Source organism: Oncorhynchus nerka, linkage group LG26, assembly GCF_034236695.1.
Source record: "Oncorhynchus nerka isolate Pitt River linkage group LG26, Oner_Uvic_2.0, whole genome shotgun sequence".
In the NCBI taxonomy this organism is placed as follows: Eukaryota; Metazoa; Chordata; class Actinopteri; order Salmoniformes; family Salmonidae; genus Oncorhynchus; species Oncorhynchus nerka.
This window is the reverse complement of record NC_088421.1, coordinates 32,408,182-32,432,901: the sequence shown is the minus strand read 5'-3', so window position 1 is coordinate 32,432,901 and position 24,720 is coordinate 32,408,182. Positions and strand designations below refer to the sequence as shown.

The 24,720-nt window shown below is 41.6% G+C and overlaps 2 protein-coding genes across 6 annotated transcripts; both read right to left on the bottom strand.

Annotated features, from left to right (window-relative positions):
- Positions 1-366: 366 nt before the first annotated feature.
- Positions 367-8,270, bottom strand: narfl (nuclear prelamin A recognition factor-like). Of its 2 annotated transcripts, none has more exons than XM_065010450.1 (11): positions 7,297-8,270; positions 6,522-6,617; positions 6,242-6,385; positions 5,965-6,097; positions 5,704-5,838; positions 3,863-3,981; positions 2,127-2,256; positions 1,932-2,004; positions 1,652-1,789; positions 1,163-1,320; positions 367-834 (listed from the first exon to the last, which is right to left on the bottom strand). In XM_065010450.1, exons 1-11 carry the CDS (start codon positions 7,360-7,362, stop codon positions 593-595), a joined length of 1,434 nt encoding a protein of 477 aa, XP_064866522.1. In that variant the 5' UTR covers positions 7,363-8,270; the 3' UTR covers positions 367-592. The 2 variants fall into 2 exon arrangements, with proteins under 2 accessions (XP_064866522.1, XP_064866523.1); XM_065010451.1 differs by having other exon boundaries at positions 5,965-6,094.
- zgc:113333 (beta-N-acetylhexosaminidase) lies at positions 8,267-24,328 on the bottom strand. Of its 4 annotated transcripts, XM_065010447.1 has the most exons (16): positions 24,153-24,328; positions 23,250-23,299; positions 21,980-22,097; positions 21,261-21,356; positions 20,800-21,058; positions 20,072-20,181; positions 19,734-19,821; positions 16,227-16,391; positions 15,739-15,922; positions 15,452-15,523; positions 11,527-11,731; positions 11,021-11,103; positions 9,639-9,714; positions 9,206-9,304; positions 8,957-9,046; positions 8,267-8,786 (listed from the first exon to the last, which is right to left on the bottom strand). In XM_065010447.1, the coding sequence occupies exons 4-16, from the start codon at positions 21,344-21,346 to the stop codon at positions 8,594-8,596; spliced, it is 1,710 nt and encodes a 569-aa protein (XP_064866519.1). In that variant the 5' UTR covers positions 21,347-21,356; positions 21,980-22,097; positions 23,250-23,299; positions 24,153-24,328; the 3' UTR covers positions 8,267-8,593. The 4 variants fall into 4 exon arrangements, with proteins under 4 accessions (XP_064866519.1, XP_064866520.1, XP_064866521.1 ...); XM_065010448.1 differs by lacking the exon at positions 21,980-22,097; XM_065010449.1 differs by lacking the exon at positions 23,250-23,299.
- Positions 24,329-24,720: the final 392 nt, after the last annotated feature.

The window sequence follows — 24,720 nt, the reverse complement described above, 5'->3', positions numbered from 1 at the left end:
GAAATTATTTATGATAAGTGATACATCCTGTGGTTTCAGTTACTGCTCTGTCAATTTTTATTTTCAAAATAAAATGACAGGCCACCACAGTAATTAAGCACTTGGCGATAATGCTCTAATTGATCTGACAGACAGTCCTTTAAGCACAGACAGAAGGATAGATGAGCGGGATGGATAGACAGAGAAAAGAAACGAGGGGTTCTTAAAAGCAGAGAGAGGAGAGAGAGGAGAAAGAGACGGTGAAGGAAAGTGCTACATTCAGTCATCCAGTACAGATGGAGCATAAACATTAATCCAAGGTCAAGTTGTGATTTCACTCAATGGTTCAAATAATCCTAGAATAGGGATGCATCTCGATAGACAAAATGTATGTGCATCATGCCTTTTTCTTTATTTCTACTGATATTAAAGAACTAAGACAGGTGACAGAAAATACCCAACAAGAACCGGCCATGTTGCTTCCACCTAACCTGTGTTAAACTCAATGGAGATGAAACAGAGAAGGCTACTTTAGACACTTGAGATGCACCCTGACACTTGAGGACAGACCATTCACTTACAGAAACCCTTCAACATCCTTTCACCCTCTTCTTCACCATTTGACAAGGAGTCCATTGGTGGCCTTGTCCACTGCATGGTACTGTGTGTGCAGCAGCTCCCTGGCTCTCTCCTCTCCTACACTCTGTAGCCAGGACTGGTAAAGCTCTGCCACGTGCTGGTCCTCCTCTGGCACTAGAGGGCGCTCCTCCTTGTACAGATCCTCCACCTGCTGCAGCAACTCCTTGTTGTTCTGCTCTGGTAAGGGCTTCACCTGGCCTCCCCCATTCAGACAACCTGTATACACACACAGTGAGGAAAGACAACACACAACTGGTTTTACAAGTTCACTTTGACTTGAACCAAAAAAATGCCATTACAAACAGGAACCATTCCCCAGGGAATTCACGCAGTGTGCTTTCTAACACTAGCTGCTGCCTGTGGTAGCTTCTGTGCAGATGTAGAATAGAGACTTCAACCATAGCAGTAAATAAATCAATGGACAAGACATAATTCAATTCCACCCACTTGAATGTGGGATGAAAAAAAACATGCATTTGTATATAGTATCTTGTGTTTATATTAAACGCAAATGTAAAGCAACAAACGCCTCCTCTTTCCTCACCTGACGGACAGGCCATGACCTCTACGAAGTGGTAGGGTGACTTTCCCCTCTTGAGTTTCTGCACCAGGTTCTGGATGTTGCGGAAACCGTAGGTTGCGGCGAAACGCAGCACGACCACACCGTCCCTTTCCAGGGTCACCTCCTGGAAGTCCTTGTTCCTAAAGGGGACAGGTTAATCAGGGTTGTGTTCATTAGGCACCAAATGCAAGAAATCAGACTGAAACAGGGAAGGACAACTTGGATTTGTCCAATCAGAAACGCTGTTTCTTAAACATGCTCTAATCTCAGGGTTATTCTTCTCAACAAATCTATACATCCATGGCTGATAGGAAGCAGAGACAGACTTCCCTGCACATCTCATGGAAATGAAGAGAGACTGAGTATTTTGCCTGCACTTTTTCACAGTTGACACAACTAAGTGAAAGCTAACCAATTAGCAGAGGTGAGCTTCTAACAGGGCTTTAATACTGCAGGGCCAGACTGACTTACTTGAGTGTCTTGTAGGTGAGCTCCTTCACCTCCTCTCCAAACAGCTGTCTGGCAGCGTGTGTGAACACGTGATGGAGGTATCCTCCTGAACCGCTCCCTGCATGGCCCAGCAACTCATCACCACACACACTGCTGAACCTGCAGGGACACAAGTGCATGCAGACATCAGCAAGTGTAGAGTTCTTCTGACGCACGCTGCACACACACACACCTTCTGGAGTTCTCCTGACACACAAGTATGTATTAATTTATACGTAAAAGATTAGGTTCAAACCCTTACATTATATCTAATGGGGCTGGCTCCACATCGCTGAGCAACACTTTCTCTTCCTCTAGCATCTTCAGAACTTCTCCTGTCATGAAATAAACAGAAACAGACATCAGAAAATGTACATTTAAAAATGTGATTCAAAACAGAAAACCCACACAGACACTTTGAATACTATCTGCCATAGTGGTTTAATGTCCTCCCTACCTGAAGTGATGACACAGTCCACCTCTCTGGTGTCAGCCTCCTCCAGGTAGAAGTCAGGCCTGGAGGCCTCCAGTTTCTTATCATAGCAGGGCATCACAGTCACATGGTAGATCTGCTGTGGGTTCAGGCCCTGCAACAACAACAACACACACCTGTCAGTCATATCCTTTACAAGATCTCATCCTACTATACAGACATGATGGAATCCTCATCCAAAATGAACACATATTCTTATCATCTATTAAACGTTACTCTACATCACCTGACTCCATTTAGTCTATTCCAAAACTAACATCTAGATATTTAACCCTGCAGTCTGCATCGCTGAATGTCAGACTCCTATATCATCAGCTGGCGGAATTATTGTATTTTTTGAGGGTGGGGGCTTCCAGTTCAGAACAATTATATTGCAGGTCAGAAGCTTTTTAAATCAAGAAAACACTTCTTTTTTTTTACAAACCCAGGAGCTGGTCGTTTTGCATTATGTAATTCCATTCTGTGAGCAGTGAGGCAGACATAGAAGGCTACCAGCAGGGAACTGTCCATTATTTGTGTTGTGCTGAAACATTTTTATTTGTAGATAAAAATATGTAGAGCTTATGTTCCCTTCCCCCAAGTTTACTTCCCTGGCTAGCCTATCTGATGCGAAAATGGCTAAAGTAACAGGACAAATAAAGAAAGGAAAGTTATGATGGAGGAATACACAATCGTGGAAACAGGTCATTATGCACACGGTCAACAACTCGGTAGATGGATGCACAGCATGCAACAAGTGCAAGCAGGTATTTGTTTATGTTTATGATAATTCAGTTAATTATTAGTGAATTATTGTGTTCATTCAGGCTTTCGTACATGTAGACATATAACGTTTAAACCAGTGCTGCTGGTAAAAGTGCAGCCGAGTAAATTAGTTATTCTGGGAATAAGTACTTTAGTGACTTGTCAATATTTTTTAAACCTCCCGCTTTGGGCTGGATGTGTCAATGTGTAGTTTATATACGGATAATCTATGAGCAGAATTACTGTCTTACCTCAATTAACCACAAAATCCCTAGTTTAAAAGCGACTGTTTCTGTAAGCTGTGTTGTGCCATTTTCCCTACCGTCCCCCACATGGGCCAGCCCCCTAGCAATTCAAGTTCCAGCCCATCGCTATTTGAGTGACAACTAGCAAGAATCACACACAGCAGAGCAAGAGAGAGAGCAATGACGTGGAGCACATATCTGCAAATATGTGATGTAGTACACCATTATCGGGGACCACTTTTAGCTCGTGGATGCTACTTTCAGAACTACTGGCTACAAAGTATACAAAAGTACCAGGGAATCCCTTTAAGTTTCAATTCAATTATTTGATTATCTAAACAATATTGAATGTAAAGGTCTTGTTTCGTTATGTCGGCTACAGGCTTTCATGAGGTAAGAAGGTTAATTGGAAGGCTCCTTTTTACAAAGCGATTTGAGTTGTCAATGTGAGACATGCAGACAAATTCATTCATGCAGGGAAGAAGAATATTAGCCTACTACACAGGAGTCACAAACACTAAATAAATAGATGTTATTTGGCAGGGTTGACGGATCAGCTCGCGGAACAATTTTATGCGGCTCGGTCGGATTGCACAGAAAGATCTCTCTTGATGTCGGGTAGGCTCAGACTTTATGTGGCTGGAGTGGGGTGGGTGCGGCTCCCAAAAACAGACCTATGCAGGACTCTAGTGTCAATGAGCCCCTACCAACCTGCTGGCCAGCGAAGAAGCCCTTCACCAGAGAGCCCATCATCTGCTGTGGGGAGCGGGTGGAGCTGACGTAGGGCAGGATGAACTCTCCATGGGTTTTCTCTGCATAGCAGATCCAACCTGAAGACAACACAAGCCTGTATTATTACAGGACCTGAAGACAACACAAGCCTGTATTAATACAGGACCTGAAGACAACACAAGCCTGTATTATTACAGGACCTGAAGACAACACAAGCCTGTATTATTACAGGACCTGAAGACAACACAAGCCTGTATTATTACAGGACCTGAAGACAACACAAGCCTGTATTAATACAGGACCTGAAGACAACACAAGCCTGTATTAATACAGGACCTGAAGACAACACAAGCCTGTATTAATACAGGGCCTGAAGACAACACAAGCCTGTATTATTACAGGACCTGAAGACAACACAAGCCTGTATTATTACAGGACCTGAAGACAACACAAGCCTGTATTATTACTGGACCTGAAGACAACACAAGCCTGTATTATTACTGGACCTGAAGACAACACAAGCCTGTATTATTACTGGACCTGAAGACAACACAAGCCTGTACTATTACAGGGCCTGAAGACAACACAAACCTGTATTATTACTGGACCTGAAGACAACACAAGCCTGTATTATTACAGGACCTGAAGACAACACAAGCCTTTATTATTAATGGACCTGAAGACAACACAAGCCTGTATTATTACAGGACCTGAAGACAACACAAGCCTGTATTATTACAGGACCTGAAGACAACACAAGCCTGTATTATTACTGGACCTGAAGACAACACAAGCCTGTATTATTACTGGACCTGAAGACAACACAAGCCTGTATTATTACAGGACCTGAAGACAACACAAGCCTGTATTATTACTGGACCTGAAGACAACACAAACCTGTATTATTACAGGACCTGAAGACAACACAAGCCTGTATTATTACAGGACCTGAAGACAACACAAGCCTGTATTATTACAGGACCTGAAGACAACACAAGCCTGTATTATTACTGGACCTGAAGACAACACAAGCCTGTATTATTACAGGACCTGAAGACAACACAAGCCTGTATTATTACAGGACCTGAAGACAACACAAACCTGTATTATTACAGGACCTGAAGACAACACACGCCTGTATTATTACTGGACCTGAAGACAACACAAGCCTGTATTATTACAGGACCTGAAGACAACACAAGCCTGTATTATTACAGGACCTGAAGACAACACAAGCCTGTATTATTACAGGACCTGAAGACAACACACGCATGTATTATTACTGGACCTGAAGACAACACACGCATGTATTATTACTGGACCTGAAGACAACACACGCATGTATTATTACTGGACCTGAAGACAACACAAGCCTGTATTATTAATGAACCTGAACACAAGCCTGTATTATTAATGAAACTGAACACAAGCCTGTATTATTAATGAACCTGAACACAACACAAGCCTGTATTATTAATGAAACTGAACACAAGCCTGTATTATTACTGGAACCTGGAAGAGACCAGGGCCTGTATTTATAAAGGTTCTCAGAGTAGGAGATGATCTGTCCCCCCTCTTATTCCCTCTTCTGGCCGTGACCATACTCTCCTAGGGTGTCTCAGAGGGAGTTGGGATATGCAAAAAAAACACATTTCAAATTAAAACACACTTGTACATGTGTGAAACAGGACAAATATAAGTACCCACCACTTCTAATCTGATGAACTTTGTGAATTTGGGCCCTGGTTTCTGAAGTTCTATTGGAAGGATTCTGACCTGGAGATAGAGGCTAGTTAAGGTGTTGAGGTACAGCTGGTTACCTGGGCAGGCAGAGGCCAGCATGGGCAGGGCCTGCTTGTCTTGCTCCTTCCGATGGAACCGCTCCACAAACTCTCTCTGACTCTCCAACAGGCTGAAGGTCCTGCTGAAGCTGGTATCAAACACGTGGTGAACCCCTGAAACACAACAGTCAGTATATTTTATCTAAATAGAATGTCACACATCTCACTAATGTGTCAGATAAACCGATGTCCTATATTACACAGATACACAAAGGTTTATCTTTTAACCTTCGCACTCACCCAGACCCTTGAAGAAGGCGGTGAGTCTCCTGCCTGCCTCACTGCTGCTCAGGCCGTAGCGTGCTGCCAGGGAGGCTCTGGACTGTGGGGACACAGACACCACCACCACCTTCTGCTCTGCTACACCTGCCTGCTGGGGAGATGAAGGGAGACTAGTTACACACAGAGGAGACTGATATAGACACCATCATCATCCCTAAACACACTGGGTTGAGTGTGACTGGTGGGTCCTGTTTGTGGGTCTTCAGATGGATGCCAACACACACACACACACTACCTTGTTGTTGCGTAGCACCCTGTAAATCTCTTCATGACTCTGCTGTGTGATAAGGACACTCTCAGCTGAGGTGATGCAGCCACTGCAGGCCAGGCAGTCATTCAGAGTGATCTTAGCTTTCTCCAGCTTCTGCTTTCCACCATCCTGGAGACACAAAGAACAAGTTGGAGTAATATTATACTGTAGGTTAACAGTGAGAAACAGTTGACAGGTTAGTCAATGTAACATCATCACAGCTCCAGCTGTGGTCACTATGTGGGAAACATTGAAGCATATGCACCTGTTTAACCTGGAAATAGCTCCCATCATCTTCTATTTGAATTTTAGCCACAGATCTGCCTTGCTTCTTCTCCAACTTGACTGGTTTCACACATTCCTAAGAAAGGACAAGGGGAGCAAGTAGCAATCAGTTTAGAGGGGAAAGTACAATCACAAACAATACTAGCTAGCTTAGTCACATCGTGCTTACAGTAAGGACCAATTAAATTAAAGTAAAAGGAACTAATGGTGTGTCTGATGACAGATAAAAGTGGACATCTTTGGCTAAGTTATTCAACCTAGGAAGTTAACTAGTTAACGTTAGCTAGTCAAATGAGTCACATGTCATTTCGATAACCTAGCGAGAGCGCAAACCAACTAGGTAGTAGAGGAGGCTGGAAGGAAACAACATCTTTGAATCCATTCTAATGATCTCATTCCAGTCATTACAATGAGCCCGTCCTCCTAAAACTCCCCCACCAGCATCCGCTACGAGTTAACTAGGTTAAAAAAAAAGAACAAAAGCGGGTTCAATTGAAAACCACCATTGCTTCAATCAATTTACACAGCAATGCCAATAACGCAATATACGCATTTGGAGTTGGACAGATCATACTCTATTTGACAGCTAGCCAGTACTTTAGAGGTTAGCTAACTACAGTAGCTAGCTAGCTAACTAGCTACTGAGAGTGGCGACCAGTGAGTCATAAACATTAAAATAACCACATTATACCTATGTTAAAATTATCTAAAACGTGTTTAATAACATGATTGTTGTATGGTTAAGTGTTATTTACCTGGGAAGGAGTGATAAAATCATCTAGATCTGTCAACTGCAAAACACCGCTAAATTGGGACACCATGTTTAGTGCTGCTGTAAAGCAGTTTGTGTTTACTTTGAGTGTCGTAAAGATGTTTCGTCAGAGAATGTGCCTCTCTCACCAACCAGATTTGATACTTGGTCTTTTTAAACAGTACCCACGTTTACCGAAGCGATGAAATGATAATAAATAATGTGCGTATGAACCCCATTTATTTAAGCTCTCAGAATTCACATACCAGAATCAAATCATATAAATCTATGAATCAATGTACTTTTTAGGCTATGATAAAGGAAACCAAAGGTGACCAAAACTTGAAATATGATACCATAACCTACACATCCAGGGAACTGTCAGAGCTCCTCTTTAAAGAAAATATCAAGTATTAACAATAAAATAACAATAATCAAGTTAAAAACTTGATAATCAAGCATAATCAACTAATATGTGCAAAATACACAATCTTCAATTTGTAATGACTGCACAATTAATTTGTAATGACCAATGTTCAACAATGTTGTACAATCAGACAGTGTTTTAACCTGAGACTGTGCAGCAGCATATCAATAGAACATAGAGAGCTACACTCTAAAGGCATGTAAAGGCATGTTAACATTGCAGTATAATATAGACTGCATGAATCTTACAGTGCAATTTGATCATAACAGGATCAGTGTTCCTTTCTGTAGTCTTCATATTCAAACATACACCTAATAATGTATTTATATCTGCTCATAACTCATAGACCATCCAAGGCCCTCATGCTAAAATTCCAAGCAGTAAAAACATATTATGCCATGGTTACTGGCAAAACCCTTAGTTGCATCATTATGTGGCAACAGGGAGGATCTAGAAAAAACATATACAGGAAACCTATAATGATAATGCAATACAGACAGTGTTATAACAGAATATCAGTCTCATCAGAACTCCCCTCAAATAAACAAACAAACAAACATACAAAGAAACAGATTCAGTGCAGATTCTGCTACTTATACTGTATACAAAGAGCATGATTTGCAATGTAAATATGAGCCATGTGACACGTTACTATTCAGCACAATCAAACAGTTAATGGCTTGTAAAGCCAGAGAGCCAAATTGTGGACCCTAGTTACAGGCTACAACTAGCACCGGCATAACTATGGTCCAGAGTATTTCCTGGTCAAGTCGCACGGTCTTGAAAAACTCCTTTAGACATACCATCAACAGGTACTATGTGCAAAGTTTACAACCCAACGGCATCAGGTCTGGAGACTGTACAATACCAGTCACTATAAGGTCTTCAGTGACTTGGGCTGTCCGTTCAGTTTTAGGATTCGCTCGGCATCCCGGGCATTCTCTCTCAGTAGATCCATGTTGGCGTTGACATTCTCCTCCATCCACTCCTCCACTGTGTCTGGGAAGTAGATCTCCTCCATCTCCATACGGAAGTTCTCTATGTACGTCTCCCACTTATCCAACAGTCTGGAAGAGGAGACAAGGGTTTAACTAACGAAGAAGAGGCACTTTTTATTCCATTGTCCTCCAAGTGGCTGAATATCTCTCATACATCCAGATAATGTCTCTGTGGTGGTGTTAATGATGAAGAGAAAGGTGATGGCTAACCATCACGAATTTTAAAAAGCAATACTTACTTCTTCAGCTGACCTTGGAAGAATCCTATAATTCTTGGATTTGCAAAACTATATTTTCTGTGGTAGCGACTGAAACCCCCTTTGATGTGGCTGTATGAGATAATCATCAGATGAATAGACAATAAATTGTCATCAGAAAAATATATGGTATTTTCTTCGCATCTGAATTACTTCTTTGCTTCTAATTACTTAAGCTGTATTCTTCATACTCTGGAATCACAAATAAAAATTGAAGCGATGGATGCTTACTAGTGTTTCATGAGGGCATCCACCTCCTTCTGCAGGTTTGTGTGAATGTAAAACACCATGTGGTAGATCTGAGAGCCTGAGAAGGCTCCACTCCCCTCACTACAGAGGCAGACAAACAGGAGAGAAAGGTCAAGCACTTTACCAAACAACATATGTTTTGTTAAGTTCACAAAGCAAGGCATTTCAAGTAAACCATATGTGACATGGTACAGTACAGGTTGACTTAAGAAAGGAATGTAGCCACACACTCTTGCTCTGACACAAAAGAGAAATCACCAAGTTCCACCTCCTCACCAATTTTCAGGTGTACGTTTTCCTTTCTCTAGAAAATTGCAATTGGTCTTTCTCATAATACAAAACAGTATTTCAGTTGAAGTTGACTCACATTTGATTAAATAGTACTGTTATACTACTAGCTGAGACTACTACTAACCAGATATCTTTCTCCACCTTGATGTTGCAGCCCAGTATGTGGTGAGCCTCCATCTTTGCATTTTCATCAAATGCACCTGTCCAACAGACGCATGTATAATGTTAGTTACAAGACCGGTGTACTGTGATACTTTACCGATCTCATGTCCGTAGTGGACACGTTCTTTGGAGAGCTCACAAACTGCGCAACACTTCTGAGTAAGAAGCTTTGGTTAATTTCATTATATTCACTAGTTTTCTGTCAATTGCTTAATTTTCTTTTGTTTGGAGCACATGTCTGGTTTCTCAGTCTTGTAAATGTTGAGTGCACCCACGCTCACATAGTGTCAGGATAGGTGTGGTTTATTGTATTTAAAGAAAGATATCGACTCAACAACTATCTTTTGGTATTTTTTTCACTACTCTACTGTTGATACAGTCCCTACGTTTTTTTGTCAGCAGTCAAGTTTTCAAGATATAGGATTTTCAAGAAGCAGTGTCACTTGCCACATCATCACGATGATGATGCGTTTTGAGTGGATTCTTCCTTTAAGTGTCCATTTGGGTATGTTCTCATGAGTTCTGGTTGAGGATTTGTTTGGGGAGGCTGCAACTGAGCCTAGCAGACCCCACCTGTTAGAGCTCTGCTACCCAACCCAAGCCCGGCTGGACCCGACATTATACATCGGGTTAGGGCCGGATAGGGCCTGTTTTTTCATCAATAGCTAGGGTATAGGCAGGACTTGGGTATAACTAAACTGACCCCTATCATTTTCAAGCTGAGCCATTTGTGTGTGCTTTGCTGCGCAGCACAGTCATATCTGACTAAGATCATAACAAGGTGTAAGAAGTGCTTCAACCTCATCAAATATAAGCCAGGAGATTATTTCACAGGAAATAATAATGTTCCTAGAGTTTTGTCAGTGTTAGAGTGATGAAAAGGAGCTTACAGCTAACTGCTGTCTCATGTCTCTTCATTGAGCAGAGAAGCCCAAGCGGAGCTGTTGCGATGGATATTCACAGTTATTTCGGATTTCTGGTTTCGGGCAATGCCGGGCCTTAAATTTGGCAGAAGCAATCAGGCCTGGGTAGGGTAGGGCCTGAACGTCACGGGCATGGGTAGGGCTCTGGCTTAAAATTCATGCCAGGGCAGGGTTCTACCACCTGTGCCTTTATGCTTAGGCTAGTTTTTGCCTGTTAGGAGGCTTTTTCTTTTTGAATACTGACATTTTGAAGTCAGACATTTGCAAATATATCAACATGTACATGTATCACCATCATCAACAGCACTGTGCAAATAGAATAAATAACACAAATTTGCACCTCTACTTGCCTGCCTCCTGATGAATCTTTGTCCTTATGACTGCGAGAAGGTTACTATTTTACAGTTCCCCTGGCACTTACCATGCTTTAAGCTCTGTAGACACATAGCCAGGGAGGGAATGCCAACTGGGAGGAGTTCACACAACACGGTATGGTGCTCAAACCTGGAGGGTAAAATATTTCAAACACTTAGGTGCAGCACTTCATAACACAGACACACAGTAAAAGACAGGATCATCCTGTTGGTTTAGTTTAATGGGCCAACGGAATGAGTAATGAGTCAATGAATCTAGTTCAACTATATAACATCATGCCTTATACAGTATATCTTCCGCATGCTCTGGTTTAGTACACACACTTTGAACATTACATCAGTATCAGAGTCAATTGTGGTTGATTAGTGTCAGGGTTGCAAAATTCTGGTAATTTCCCCCAAATTACCAGGTTTTCCAGAAATCCCTGTTGAAAGATTCCTGGAATCAGAAAGGAATAAGCATGAAATCCGGAACCCTCCAACCAGGATTTCTGGAAAACCTTGGAATTTTGGAAAAGTAACAGAAATGTTGCAACCCTAATCAATGTCTTACCTCTGCCATCCTGTTAGCAGGATGCCATGGAGGGTTATGGAGGGGTATTTGGTCATAGAGTTCATGACCTTTATCCAGGACAGATGGTTCTGTAGCTGATAGTCAAGAGGGGTCCATCGCTGGTCAATACCTGTGCCCCCTTTAAATGCACTGGCGAACCATATACCCTTGAAACCGGCCTCATGGTATCTAGATATCAATGTTCCTGTTCAAAATAAAAAACAATACAATGGGGTATTGGTAAACGTAATATTTTCCCTCTCTTATTCAAAAGCTGTAAACAGTTTTACAATGGTCTAGATTCTCTGTCATCGGTAATAACATTTGCCCCACCGAAGACATTCTTTAAAAAAGTATACTCGGTCATAACATACTTTATATGGACAAATAAAATTCATAAAATAAAAATGTGACATCTTTTTCAGTCGGAGGGTGGTTTAACCTTCCAGAATTGGAACTGTATCAACTTGCTACCCAAGGCTTTTACTCGTGACATATAGTTGGAACTCACTAAAGAGGAACAATGGGTATGTACCCTGAGTACATATTGAAGATGCACATGCTCATCCCCAGAATCTTTTCATGTGTCTATTTTCAAAGGATAAAGCTAAGAATATTAACAACTTCATAGTTAAGAACACTTTAACAATATGAAGAAAATGAAATGTATTCTATAAGAACCAATATCACTGCCATAAAATTCAACCCTATGGAACAATCCTTGGATAGCTTTTCAGAATTCACCAATAAATTGGTCCACAAAGAAAACTAAAGGCATAGAAACTGTAAATGACTTGGTAACAAGAAATACATTTATTTCCATGACAGAAGTAAAAAGCAATTTTGGACTGACCAATATAGATATTTTCAAATATATGCATTTTAAAAGTTGCATATCACAAAATTTCAATTTGAAATATTTTGGACATCAGAGCAACCTTGAGGGAATCTTATTTGAGTCATACATGGATGTTCATATGATAGGTAAGATATAGAAAACCTTGCAGAGAGCCTATCCAACTGACAATCTCTTAGAATTATTTTTAAACTGTTGGAACCAATACTTAAAAGGAACTGACATTCAAAACTGTAATATCTTATGCTTCACGGAGTCACGGCTGAACAACGAAACTATCAACTTACAGTTGGCTGGTTATATGCTGTACAGGCAGGATAGAACAGCTGCATCTGGTAAGACAAGGGGCGGCGGACTATGTATTTTTGTAAATAACAGCTGGTGAACAATATTTAAGGAAGTCTCAAGCTATTGCTCGCCTGAGGTAGAGTATCTTGTGATACACTGTAGACCACACTATCTACCTAGAGAGGACTAAGATCGAATCGTACTACACCGGCTCTGAAGCTCGTCGGATGTGACAGGGCTTGCAAACCATTACAGACTACAAAGGGAAGCACAGCCGAGAGCTGCCCAGTGACACAAGCCTACCAGGCGAGCTAAATTATTTCTATGCTGCTACATGGCAAATAACACTGAAACATGCATGAGAGCACCAGCTGTTCCGGAAGACTGTGTGATCACGCTCTCTGCAGCCGATGTGAGTAAGATCTTTAAACATGTCAACATTCACAATGCCAGACGGATTACCAGGATGTGTACTGCAAGCATGCGCTGACCAACTGGCAGGTGTCTTCACTGACATTTTCAACCTCTCCCTGGACGAGTTTGTAATACCAACATGTTTAAAGCAGACCACCATAGTGCCTGTGCCCAAGAACACTAAGGTAACCTGCCTAAATGACTACCGACCCGTAGCACTCACATCTGTAGTCATGAAGTGCTTTGAAAGGCTGGTCATGGCTCACATCAACACCATTATCCATGAAACCCTAGACCCACTCCAATTTGCATAACACCCCAACAAATCCACAGATGATGCAACCTCTATTGCACTCCACACTGCCCTTTCCCAACTGAACAAAAGGAACACCTATGTGAGAATGCTATTCATTGACTACAGCTCAGCGTTCAACACCATAGTGCCCTCAAAGCTCATCAATAAGCTAACGACCCTGGGACTAAACACCTCCCTCTGCAACTGGATCCTTGACTTCCTGAAGGGCCGCCCCAGGTGGTAAGGGTAGGTAACAACACATCCGTCCCCAACACATGGGCCCCTCAGGGGTGCATGCTCTGTCCCCTCCTGTACTCCCTGTTCACTCATGACTGCACGGCCAGGCACGACTCCAACACCATCATTAAGTTTGCAGATGACACAACAGTGGTAGGCCTGATGACCGACAACGATGAGACAGCCTATAGGGAGGAGGTCAGAGAACCGGCCGTGTGGTGCCAGGACAACAACCTCTCCCTTAACGTGATCAAGACAAAGGAGATGACTGTGGACTACAGGAAAAATAGGACCGAGCACGCCCCCATTCTCATCGACGGGGCTGCAGTGGAGCAAGTTGGAGCAAGTTGGGAGCTTCAAGTTCCTTGGTGTCCACATCACCAACAAACTAACATGGTCCAAGCACACCAAGACAGTCATGAAGAGGGCATGACAAAACCTATTCACCCTCAGGAGACTGAAAAGATTTGGCATGGGTCCTCAGATCCTCAAAAGGTTCTACAGCTGCATCTCTGCCTGGTATGGCAACAGCCCAGCCTCCGACTGCAAGGCACTACTGAGGGTAGTGCGAACGGCCCAGTACATCACTGGGGCCAAGCTTCCTGCCACCCAGGACCTCAATACAAGGCAGTGTCAGAAGAAGGCCCTAAAAATTGTCAAAGACTCCAGCCACCCTAGTCATAGACTGTTCTCTCTGCTACCGCACGGCAAGCGGTACCGGAGCACCAAGTCTAGGTCCGAGAGGCTTCTAAACAGCTTCTACCTCCAAGCCATAAGACTCCTGAACATCTAATCAAATGGTTACCCAGACTATTTGCATTGCCCCCCTTTACACCGCTGCTACTCTCTGTTGTTATCATCTACGGATAGTCCCTTTAATAACTCTACCTACATGTACATATTACCTCAACTAACCGGTGCCCCCACGCATTGACTCTGTAACGGTACCCCCCTGTATATAGTCTCACTATTGTTATTTTACTGCTGCTCTTTAATTACTTGTTACTTTTATTTCTTATCTTATTTCTTATCTGTATTTTTTGAAACTGCATTGTTGTTTAGGGGCTCGTAAGTAAGCATTTCATTGTAAGGTCTACTACACCTGCTGTATTCGGCACATGTGACTAATAACATTTCATTTTTTGATTTGTTTGCACAAGATGGAGGGGATGTCGGAGCATACCTAACGAATTTAGTTAACGAAAATGTACACTTAGTCCAGTATAAATGAATGTATACAATGTATTATACTGTACAAGAGACAACATTCACAAATTCTACAGTGCAACGACAGTCATGTCTTAAGTGTAAAACTAAATATGACTCAATAATCAATGCTTTCTGGGAATGCTATACAGTCCAAAGGTTATTGGTGGAGCTAGAAAGTTGGCATGTTATAAGTATTACAATGTCAACTTACTTTTAACCCGTCTGCTTGCATATCTCAAGACATATGGCATACGGGGGTGTAGTGAGATACAATGGGCTGGACAATTCTCTCATCACTCATCTTGAAAAACATGTACTAAAAACTTGGGAATCAATCAATGCGCCATCATTAACACAATGGAAAATCTCATGATTTATTATTTAAGTAGCATGGGCGACCGAAAAAAAACAAATTGGTACAATTTAAGGCCATGTGAGAAAAAAATGATGCAGGCACTAGGGATTGGGGTGTGAGCATGTGAATCTGGGCAGATGAACTGTAGTCAATGCTTGTGCGCGTCCGTAAATTGTTGTTCATATGTGTATGTTTGTATCTGGGGTGGAATTTTTGAATAAAAAATATATTATTACAAAAAAAGTATTAATGGCTGAAAACATAAACATACCTATACCATCTGTATCCATTTTCTTCAAATAGTTCCATATTGTTGGGGAAGCAAGATCTTGCAGGCCTGACTCTAGGGGTATGAACAGATGAACAATCAGCTATAGAGCAACTAGTCAGACACTTAGTGGGGTTTAACAATTTCCATTGTAATGCACATGGTATAATTCATTGTAATAAACATGGTATAAAGTTTTAAAATAAAGATATAACATAGAAGCACTTGTGTGTCCTGAAGTCAGTCAGTTCTAATTAGAAAAACATACATTAGAGATCTCATCATCACACCTTTAATAGTGGCAGGGCTGATCTTCCTCAACATGTCATCCCACAGAATCACTCTGACCCCTGACCTTCTCTCTGTGATGAAACGGGCCAATGACACTGCATGGTTCAGGAACATTTTTCCAACATCCCCCTTATTGCTATGTAACCAGTTTTTAGAGTCCTGGCTCTCTCCCAGACCCATCACCTGAGGAACATGGAGAGACACACACACACACACACACACACACACACACACACACACACACACACACACACACACACACTGTATTATGAATGGAACTATACAAACCAGGGGGTATGAAAAATGTAGGCATATCTCATTGGTATGATAACAATCTACTTGTACTTTATTTGCATATCTCAATATCCTGCTGAACTGAAAGTCCTACAGACAGATACAATTACATACATTAGTAGTGTTCTAGTTCATACACATACAAACACACACACACAAAATCATGCACGCACGCACACACCCACCCACAAACCTCATCAGCCCCCATGTGGAACCAGCGTGCGTCAGGGTGACAGTCCATGACCTGGGAGACCATGTCCTTGACCAGAGCCACAGAGCCAGGATGGTGGGGGTTCAGACTGTTAGGGAAAGCCCTCACCTCCCGCAGGTGGAAATACCTCTCATGCTTCAACACAAACTATCAAGAGGAAATAAGAGGAGGACAGATTAAAGAGGAGATTTGTGGCATAGTTTTTACCCCACAGGCAACAGTGGTTAAATTTCATTACACAATACAATGGAGCATGGCTCAGAGCATGGCTCTGGTCTCACTTAGTGCAGTCATGACTGAAAATGAGCATTCCAAGGAATGTATAGTTATTCTTGCTTTTCTGGTATGGTTAGAATATGAAACAAGTGATCCGTTTATTTAAGGTCACGATAGCCTCAGGAGAGACTGAGGAACCAATATGAGTATAATACAAACAGACCAGCTGTGTAGTGTTTCAAGTTTAACTTTTATTAGTCGTAAGGAACGGAATACACATAGTATATATCATCCAATGAAATGCTTACTAGCAGGTTCCTTCTAGACAATGCAACAACAATAAGAAATAATAAAACAGTATGGAAGTGGCGTAGCGGTCTAAGGCACTGCATCTCAGTGCTAGAGGCGTGTGACAACCCTCCCACTCTGTCTGCCCAATTCTTTCTCTTTGCTCTTGTTTTCCTTAATAGGGTGTCAGTGGGCGGAGCCGGGAGGGTTGTCAGTGAAATGGGACACACCTGGGCTCGGGTGTGTCCCAGGATAAATGCACCTCTTCCCCATTAATTGAGGCGATTCTCTATGCAGACAGACAGATTTTGGTTGTGGCATTTTTGTGCCCATTTGGTTTGCTTGTGTTGGCACCTTTCAACACCCCTCGCTATCACATGTATACACGCGACCACTCATTTACACTACTGACCAAACACACACCATTGTTAATTGTATTTACTTTACTTCAGTTAATAAATATATTTTGTTATTCTTTATCTCCACGTTGTCTCCCTTTCGTTATGGGCTTCGAGCCGGTTCGTGACAAGCGTCACTACAGACCCTGGTTCGAATCCAGGCTGTATCACATAGGGCAGCGTGCAATTGGCCCAACGTCGTCCGGGGAAGGCCATCATTGTAAATAATAATTTGTTCTTAATAAATCCTCTTGAAACTAGGGGGCACTATTTTTATTTTTGGAAAAATAACGTTCCCAAAGTAAACCGCCTATTTCTCAGGACCAGATGCTAGAATATGCATATAATTGACAGCTTGGGATAGAAAACTCTAAAGTTTCCAAAACTGTCAAAATATTGTCTGTGAGTATAACATAACTGATATTGCAGGCGAAACCCTGAGGAAAATCCAATCAGGAAGTACCTCTTATTTTGAAACCGTTGTGTTCCTATGCACCAAGATTGACCATTGAACGGGATATCAACCAGATTCCTTTTTCTACGTATTCCCTAAGGTGTCTACAGCATTTTGACGTAGTTTCATGCATTTATGTTGAAGAATGAGCGTAAACGACTACATTGTATGAGTGGCCAGCTGAGGGCTCTCAGAGTGATTCTTGCGTAAAAGACAGAGGTAGTCATTTTTCCTCTCGCTCCTACTGAAAAGCCAATTGTCCCGGTTGATATATTATCGAATAGATATTTGAAAAACACCTTGAGGATTGATTATAAAATAAGTTTGCCATGTTTCTGTCGATATTATGGATATAATTTGGATTTTTTTCGGAGTTGTCCGCTATTTCCAGTGGATTTCTCAACATAACGTGACAAACAAACTGAGGTATTTTGGGTATTAAAATCATCTTTATGGAACAAAAGGAACATTTGCTGTCTAACTGGGAGTCTTGTCAGTGAAAACATCCGAAGAGCATCAAAGGTAAATGGTTAATTTGATTGCTTTTCTGATTTTCGTGACCAAGCTTCCTGCTGCTAGCTGGACATAATGCTATGCTAGGCTATCGATAAACTTACACAAACGCTTGTCTTACTTTGGCTGTAAAACATAATTTCAAAATCTGAGACGACCTGGTGATTAACAAAAGGCTAAGCTGTGTTTCGCTATATTTCACTTGTGATTTGATGAATATGAATATTTTCTAGTAAGATTATTTGGCCGTTGCGCTATGCTAATTAGTGTAGTTGATGACAATTCTCCCGGATCCGGGATGGGTAGTTCCAAGAGTTAACTGACTTGCCGAGTTAAATAAAAATAAATAAAATAAGAATAAGAACATAAAATAAATGGCTCAGTAGAATAAACATTTTACCATAAGTATAATAGACTGAGGAACCAATATGAGTACAATACATACAGACCAGCTGTGTAGTGTTTCAAGTTTAAGTTTTATTAGTCGTATGTACGGGATACACATAGTATATATCATCCAATGAAATGCTTACTAGCAGGTTCCTTCTGGACAATGCAACAACAATAAGAAATAATAAAATACAAGAATACGAACATAAAGTAAATGGCTCAGTAGAATAAACATTTTACCATAAGTATAATACAGGTAGGCACAACTTATAGTCCAATATTTACACGTGTTTTGGTGAAGGGGGGTTGGGGGGCAAGTGTTTAAATAGTGCAGCATTTAGTGTCGGGTAAATGCTGTTTACGCAACTTTCTTATTTTGTGTGGGTGTTTACCCACCTTTTGCGGAAATATTTTTATTTTTATTTTTTATTTGACCTTTATTTAACCAGTTAGGCTAGTTGAGAACAAGTCCTCATTTACAATTGCGACCTGGCCAAGATAAAGCAAAGCAGGTCGACACATACAACAACACAGAGTTACACATGGAGTAAAACAAACATACAGTCAATAATACAGTAGAAAAATAAGTCTATATACAATGTGAACAAATGAGGTGAGATAAGGAAGGTAAAGGCAAAGAAAGGCCATGGTGGCAAAGTAAATACAATATAGCAAGTAAAATACTGGAATGGTAGATTTGCAGTGGAAGAATGTGCAAAGTAGAAATAGAAATAATGGGGTGCAAAGGAGCAAAATAAATAAATACAGTAGGGGAAGAGGTAGTTGTTTGGGCTAAATTATAGATGGGCTATGTACAGGTGCAGTAATCTGTGAGCTGCTCTAACAGCTGGTGCTTAAAGCTAGTGAGGGAGATAAGTGTTTCCAGTTTCAGAGATTTTTGTAGTTTGTTCCAGTCATTGGCAGCAGAGAACTGGAAGGAGAGGCGGCCAAAGGAAGAATTGGTTTTGGGGGTGACCAGAGATATACCTGCTGGAGCGCGTGCTACAGGTGGGTGCTGCTATGGTGACCAGCGAGCTGAGATAAGGGGGGACTTTACCTAGCAGGGTCTTGTAGATGACCTGGAGCCAGTGGGTTTGGCGACGAGTATGAAGCGAGGGCCAGCCAACGAGATGCATTGAAAGTATAAGGAGCATTACATTACTCACTGTGAACAGCGTAACCACCTATTTCTTCCCCCACTACATCACTGATACAGTATCCCTGACTTACCTCGAGGTGTCCAAACACTTGCACTAAAGGAATCAGTTCCAGCTTGTTGAGTTTGGCTAGGCTCTTTATCTCCTCTATATCTTCCATACTGTTTAACAGAGAACACAGAGATATACAGCAGACTGTTCATCATTGTGACACATATTTAAATAGAACACCAATAATCCAATAGAACGGTAATACAGGTCTCTATGAATTGTCCATCCTAGTTCTGACTTAGTTTTATCATCAGGGTCAGGAGTTTCTCTTGTGACATGCGATCTGACAAGGAAAACTCCAGGCCCTAGTTTTTTCCTATCAATCATAAATTGACTGAGACATCACCATCTGGTGCTCACCTGTAGGCATACGGTGACCTGAGAATCGTTAGGTTTCCATGATAGGGAAACATGTCCTCGTACTCTAGCAGAACACCATCAGCACCCAGAGAGGAGAAGAGCGGGAAGATCTGGAATGGAAACCGTCACAATGACTTTGGTTCTGGTAGATACAGCTGTTATACTGCATGTTTTTCAATTCAATTCTAATGCTATACTATATAATCAAGACTACCCATATGCCTGTATCTCCATTAAAATATACATCTTAAAACCTTTTACTGCAGTGGGCTAAATCAGGGTTACACAGAGTGTTTCTTTGTAGTCTTAAACAATTCTACTTTGAAACAAAAGTATACACCTCACACACATGGTTATTGACTTCAAAAAAGAAGACACCTGTACCATGTCAGATATAGAGTTGAAATGTATTACGTTGGGAGTTTGCATCCAAATTTGACACTTTATATACGTACATCACAGAACACTGAAATATAACAAAGCCGTTTGACATAGAAACACTGGATTTTTTATGTTTATTTTCTTATTAAATGATATGAACAACATTCCACCCATCAGGTCACTCGGTCATTTGAGGGATACACCTTATAAAGAATACATTTACATTTGAGTCATTTAGCAGACCAGTCATTTAGCAGACCAGTCATTTAGCAGACGCTCTTATCCAGAGTGAGGCCCTGCAAATAAGATTTTTTGGGGATCCACCTCAAGGAGAGAACTTTTCTCACCTGCTTCATGTATTTGACTTTGGGTGCAGCACCTTTCAGATCCAGGTGCACTATTCTTGCAGGGCCTTTGCTGGTTTCCAGAGGTGCTGTGCCTGCTTCTTTTTTTACTGGAGGCTCTGGAACCTCTGGTTTCTGGGCCAAGTTAAACAAAGAGTTTATATCCTCTGACTTGTGTACAGTAACAGCCTCCTTCACCTTTGGCCCCTGGTGCCAAAATGAGCCAGGATCCATGGTGGCCAACTTCTGTTTCCTTTCAGTTCTGGAACAAGACAGATTTAAACAGTAACTTTTTAAAATTGTCTTCTGAAGACTAATAAAGGCTTGAGAAAGTTTTAATAAAATAATCTCAGCACACAGACCGAACGGCTGACCCAAGAGGCCAAGAAAATCACAATATTATATAATTTAAGTCTACAAACACCTCACTGAATGAGGATTGTGCCCATGGTAGGATGTCTCACCTGTATTCCGAAAGCAGAAGTTTGACAGCAGCAACAAGCACCAGACAAAGTACAACAGCTCTGAGGGCCTGCCTTTTTGTTACCATGGTGCTTCAGCTGACAGAAAGAAATAGAAAATAGTATTTCAAGTTCATTTTCAAGTTCAAGTTTTTAATAATACCCACATGGCAGTCAAATAAGCAAAAGCCATGACAGGGAGACATATTGGAGTGGTAACGCGCGTGCAAGCAGTTGCTCCCGACGCCACTTGGGTACACTGCAGCATCCACTGAGAGGCTCTTGCTGCCAAGGGAATGCCTGACAGCTTGAAAGACGATTTAGACACTACAGTGAAAATGGTTAACGTTGTTAAAGCAAGGCCCCTGAACTATCATGTATTTTCTGCATTATGCATTACTATGGGGCGGCAGGTAGCTTAGTGGTTAGAGCGTTGGGCCAGTAACCGAAAGGTTGCTGAATCGAATCCCCGAGCTGACAAAATAGAAATCTGTCGTTCTGCTTCTGAACAAGGCAGTTAACCCACTGTTAACCCCGGTATGCCATCATTGTAAATAAGAATTTGTCCTTAACTGACTTGATTAGTTAAATAAAGTTTAAATTTTAAAAATATGGGCTGTGACCATGTAACGCTTATACAACATACGCTGGTGATCAAGGGGCAATGTATTGACATGTTTTTTTTTAAATTTCGAGATGAGCTTAAAGTTTTCTTTACTGACCATAATTTTCACTTGTCTGACCGCATGATGACGAGTTTCTCACACGACTGGCCAATCTGGATGATGTTTTCTTCTTGCCTGATTGATCTGAATCTAGGATTACAGGGACTCTCCCCAACTATATTCAATGTACAGGACAAAATTCAGGCTATGATTAAGAAGTTGGAGCTCTTTTCTGTCTGCATTAACAAGAACAACACACAGGTCTTTCCATCATTGTATGATTTTTTTGTGTGAAAATGAACTCAAGTTTACAGACAATGTCAAATGTGATATAGTGAAGCATCTGAGTGAGAGCATTTCTGCAGATACTTTCCCGAAACGGACAACACAAACAACTGGATTAGCTATCCCTTTAATGCCCTGTCTCCAGTCCACTTACCGATATCTGAACAAGAGAGCCTCATCGAAATTGCAACAAGCGGTTCTGTGAAAATTGTATTTAATCAGAAGCTACTGACAGATTTCTGGATTGGGCTGCGCTTAAGAGTTTCTGGCCTTGGCAAATTGCGCTGTTAAGACACTGATGCCCTTTGCAACCACGTACCTATGTGAGAGTGGATTCTCAGCCCTCACTAGCATGAAAACTAAATACAGGCACAGAATGTGTGTGGAAAATGATTTAAGACTGAGACTCTCTCCAATATAACCCAACATTGCAGAGTTATGTGCATCTTTTCAAGCACACCCTTCTCATTAACCTGTGGTGAGTTATTCACAATTGTTGATGAACAAATAAGGTTTTATATGTAAGATGGCTAATTTAAGAGCAAAATGATTAATTATTATAATATTATTATTTGTGCCCTGGTCCTATAAGAGCACTTTGTCACTTCCCACAAGCCGGGTTGTGACAAAAACTCACACTCATTCTTATGTTTAATAAATGTATCGTATAGTGTGTGAGTGGAAGGCAAAATGATGGCAAAAAAACACCATTTGAGAGTGAGCTGACCCTGGTGCTAGAGGGGGTACAGCTGACCCTGGTGCTAGAGGGGGTACAGCTGACCCTGGTGCTAGAGGGGGTACAGCTGACCCTGGTGCTAGAGGGGGTACAGCTGACCCTGGTGCTAGAGGGGGTACAGCTGACCCTGGTACTAGAGGGGGTACAGCTGACCCTGGTGCTAGAGGGGATACTGCTGACCCTGGTGCTAGAGGGGGTACACAGCTGGAGGTTGAATGTTTGAAGGGGTACGTACGGGACTATAAAAAGTTTGTCACATTAACTGAACACAATTAAATCAATTGCAACCAGGAAATGGCCCGCTACCGATTTCGTTATTCTGTGAGCTGCTCCAAGCGGCTGCGCGCTCTTGCTGCCTGAAAGAGGGGTGAAAGTAATGCGGTCCAGTACCGTGTCCAGGCAAAATAAATAGAGGGGTTACGCCGTACCAGTACCGGTCAAACATGAGCCTATCACAATAATTAAAACAACATGTCAAGGAAACTGTAGGCTATTACACCACTTTTTATCATAACCGCATGTCAGAGGCATGAATATGTGAGCAGCCTACTCTCCAAAATGCGTTGCTGTTCTACGAGCACACTGACATTTTGCCAACGCAAAGAGTGGACGACACACGAGAGTCGCGCGGACAGCGGTGGGCGCAAACATTCTAGCCTAAATACAATTGCCACATGTGATTACAATTGTTGGTGTTTTGTGTAATAGATGTATGTTTCCATTCACCACTGTTTGTTTGGAGGCTGGCAATATGTTGCGAGTGGAAATAGGAGGTCCCGTACCGGGAATAAATTAATTGCACTTTCACCCCTGCCTGAAAGATTGTATTCGGTTATAACTAGGCTATGTGTGCTGCGCCCCTGCGAACATACTTCACGTACTTTGCGATTGTGTAGTATACTTTGTGCATGATTTCATATTATACTAGCCTACATAATTGCTACGGTGTATACCGCCACTACACTAGGCTACTTTGAAATGCACCCAGTGTGGATAAAAAATGGTAGCCTATTTGCAATTCCCAATTGGAAAAGGTGGATATACTTCATATACCTGCGTATTGCCTCCACTACAGCGCTGCCATTGTTATGTTCAATATGAATGAATTGCATGAACAGTAGACTATCCAACTTCACATGTGTCAACGCATCAACTCAATGACGATTTAGATTAACACGTAGATGGCGATAGGCTACAATAAATCCTTACCCCGTGAAGAGCGTGCATGTAGTTTGTTGTCCTAATGTTTCCGCACTTACAATTCCCGGGGAAAAAGGAACTTCAACACCGAATGTTGTGGAAAGTCTACTGTACACGAACTGCACGACAACTTTCAACGAACTTCCGCGTTACACTAGTGTCATCTCGTCACACACCCACCCAGCAATAATAAAAAAGCACTGCGAAAAGATAGCGCTCTGCTCTGTGCAGCAGAATATACTAGAGTAGAGAGAAGTTGCACCCATCCTCACATAATTAAATCATCCAGGCTAGTAAATTGACTTTTATCTGATCTGTCCACGTATTGTTTGACGTGTGGGAAATAAGGCACGCGCATTGTTATCATAATCTTTGTTGGAATAGCTACTGTGCCTGTGTTTCATGCATGGAATTAGTCTAAAAAATTCGACCCCAGGCAACAATCGGGAATATTTTGCAAATTCTTGATAATGTTTATTTCAATCCTGCGCATGATAATTTCAGACATCAGAGTTGGCCAATTTTCTTACCAAAATCTGGTAAAACGCATAATTCAAAATCCAAATCGTCCTATGAT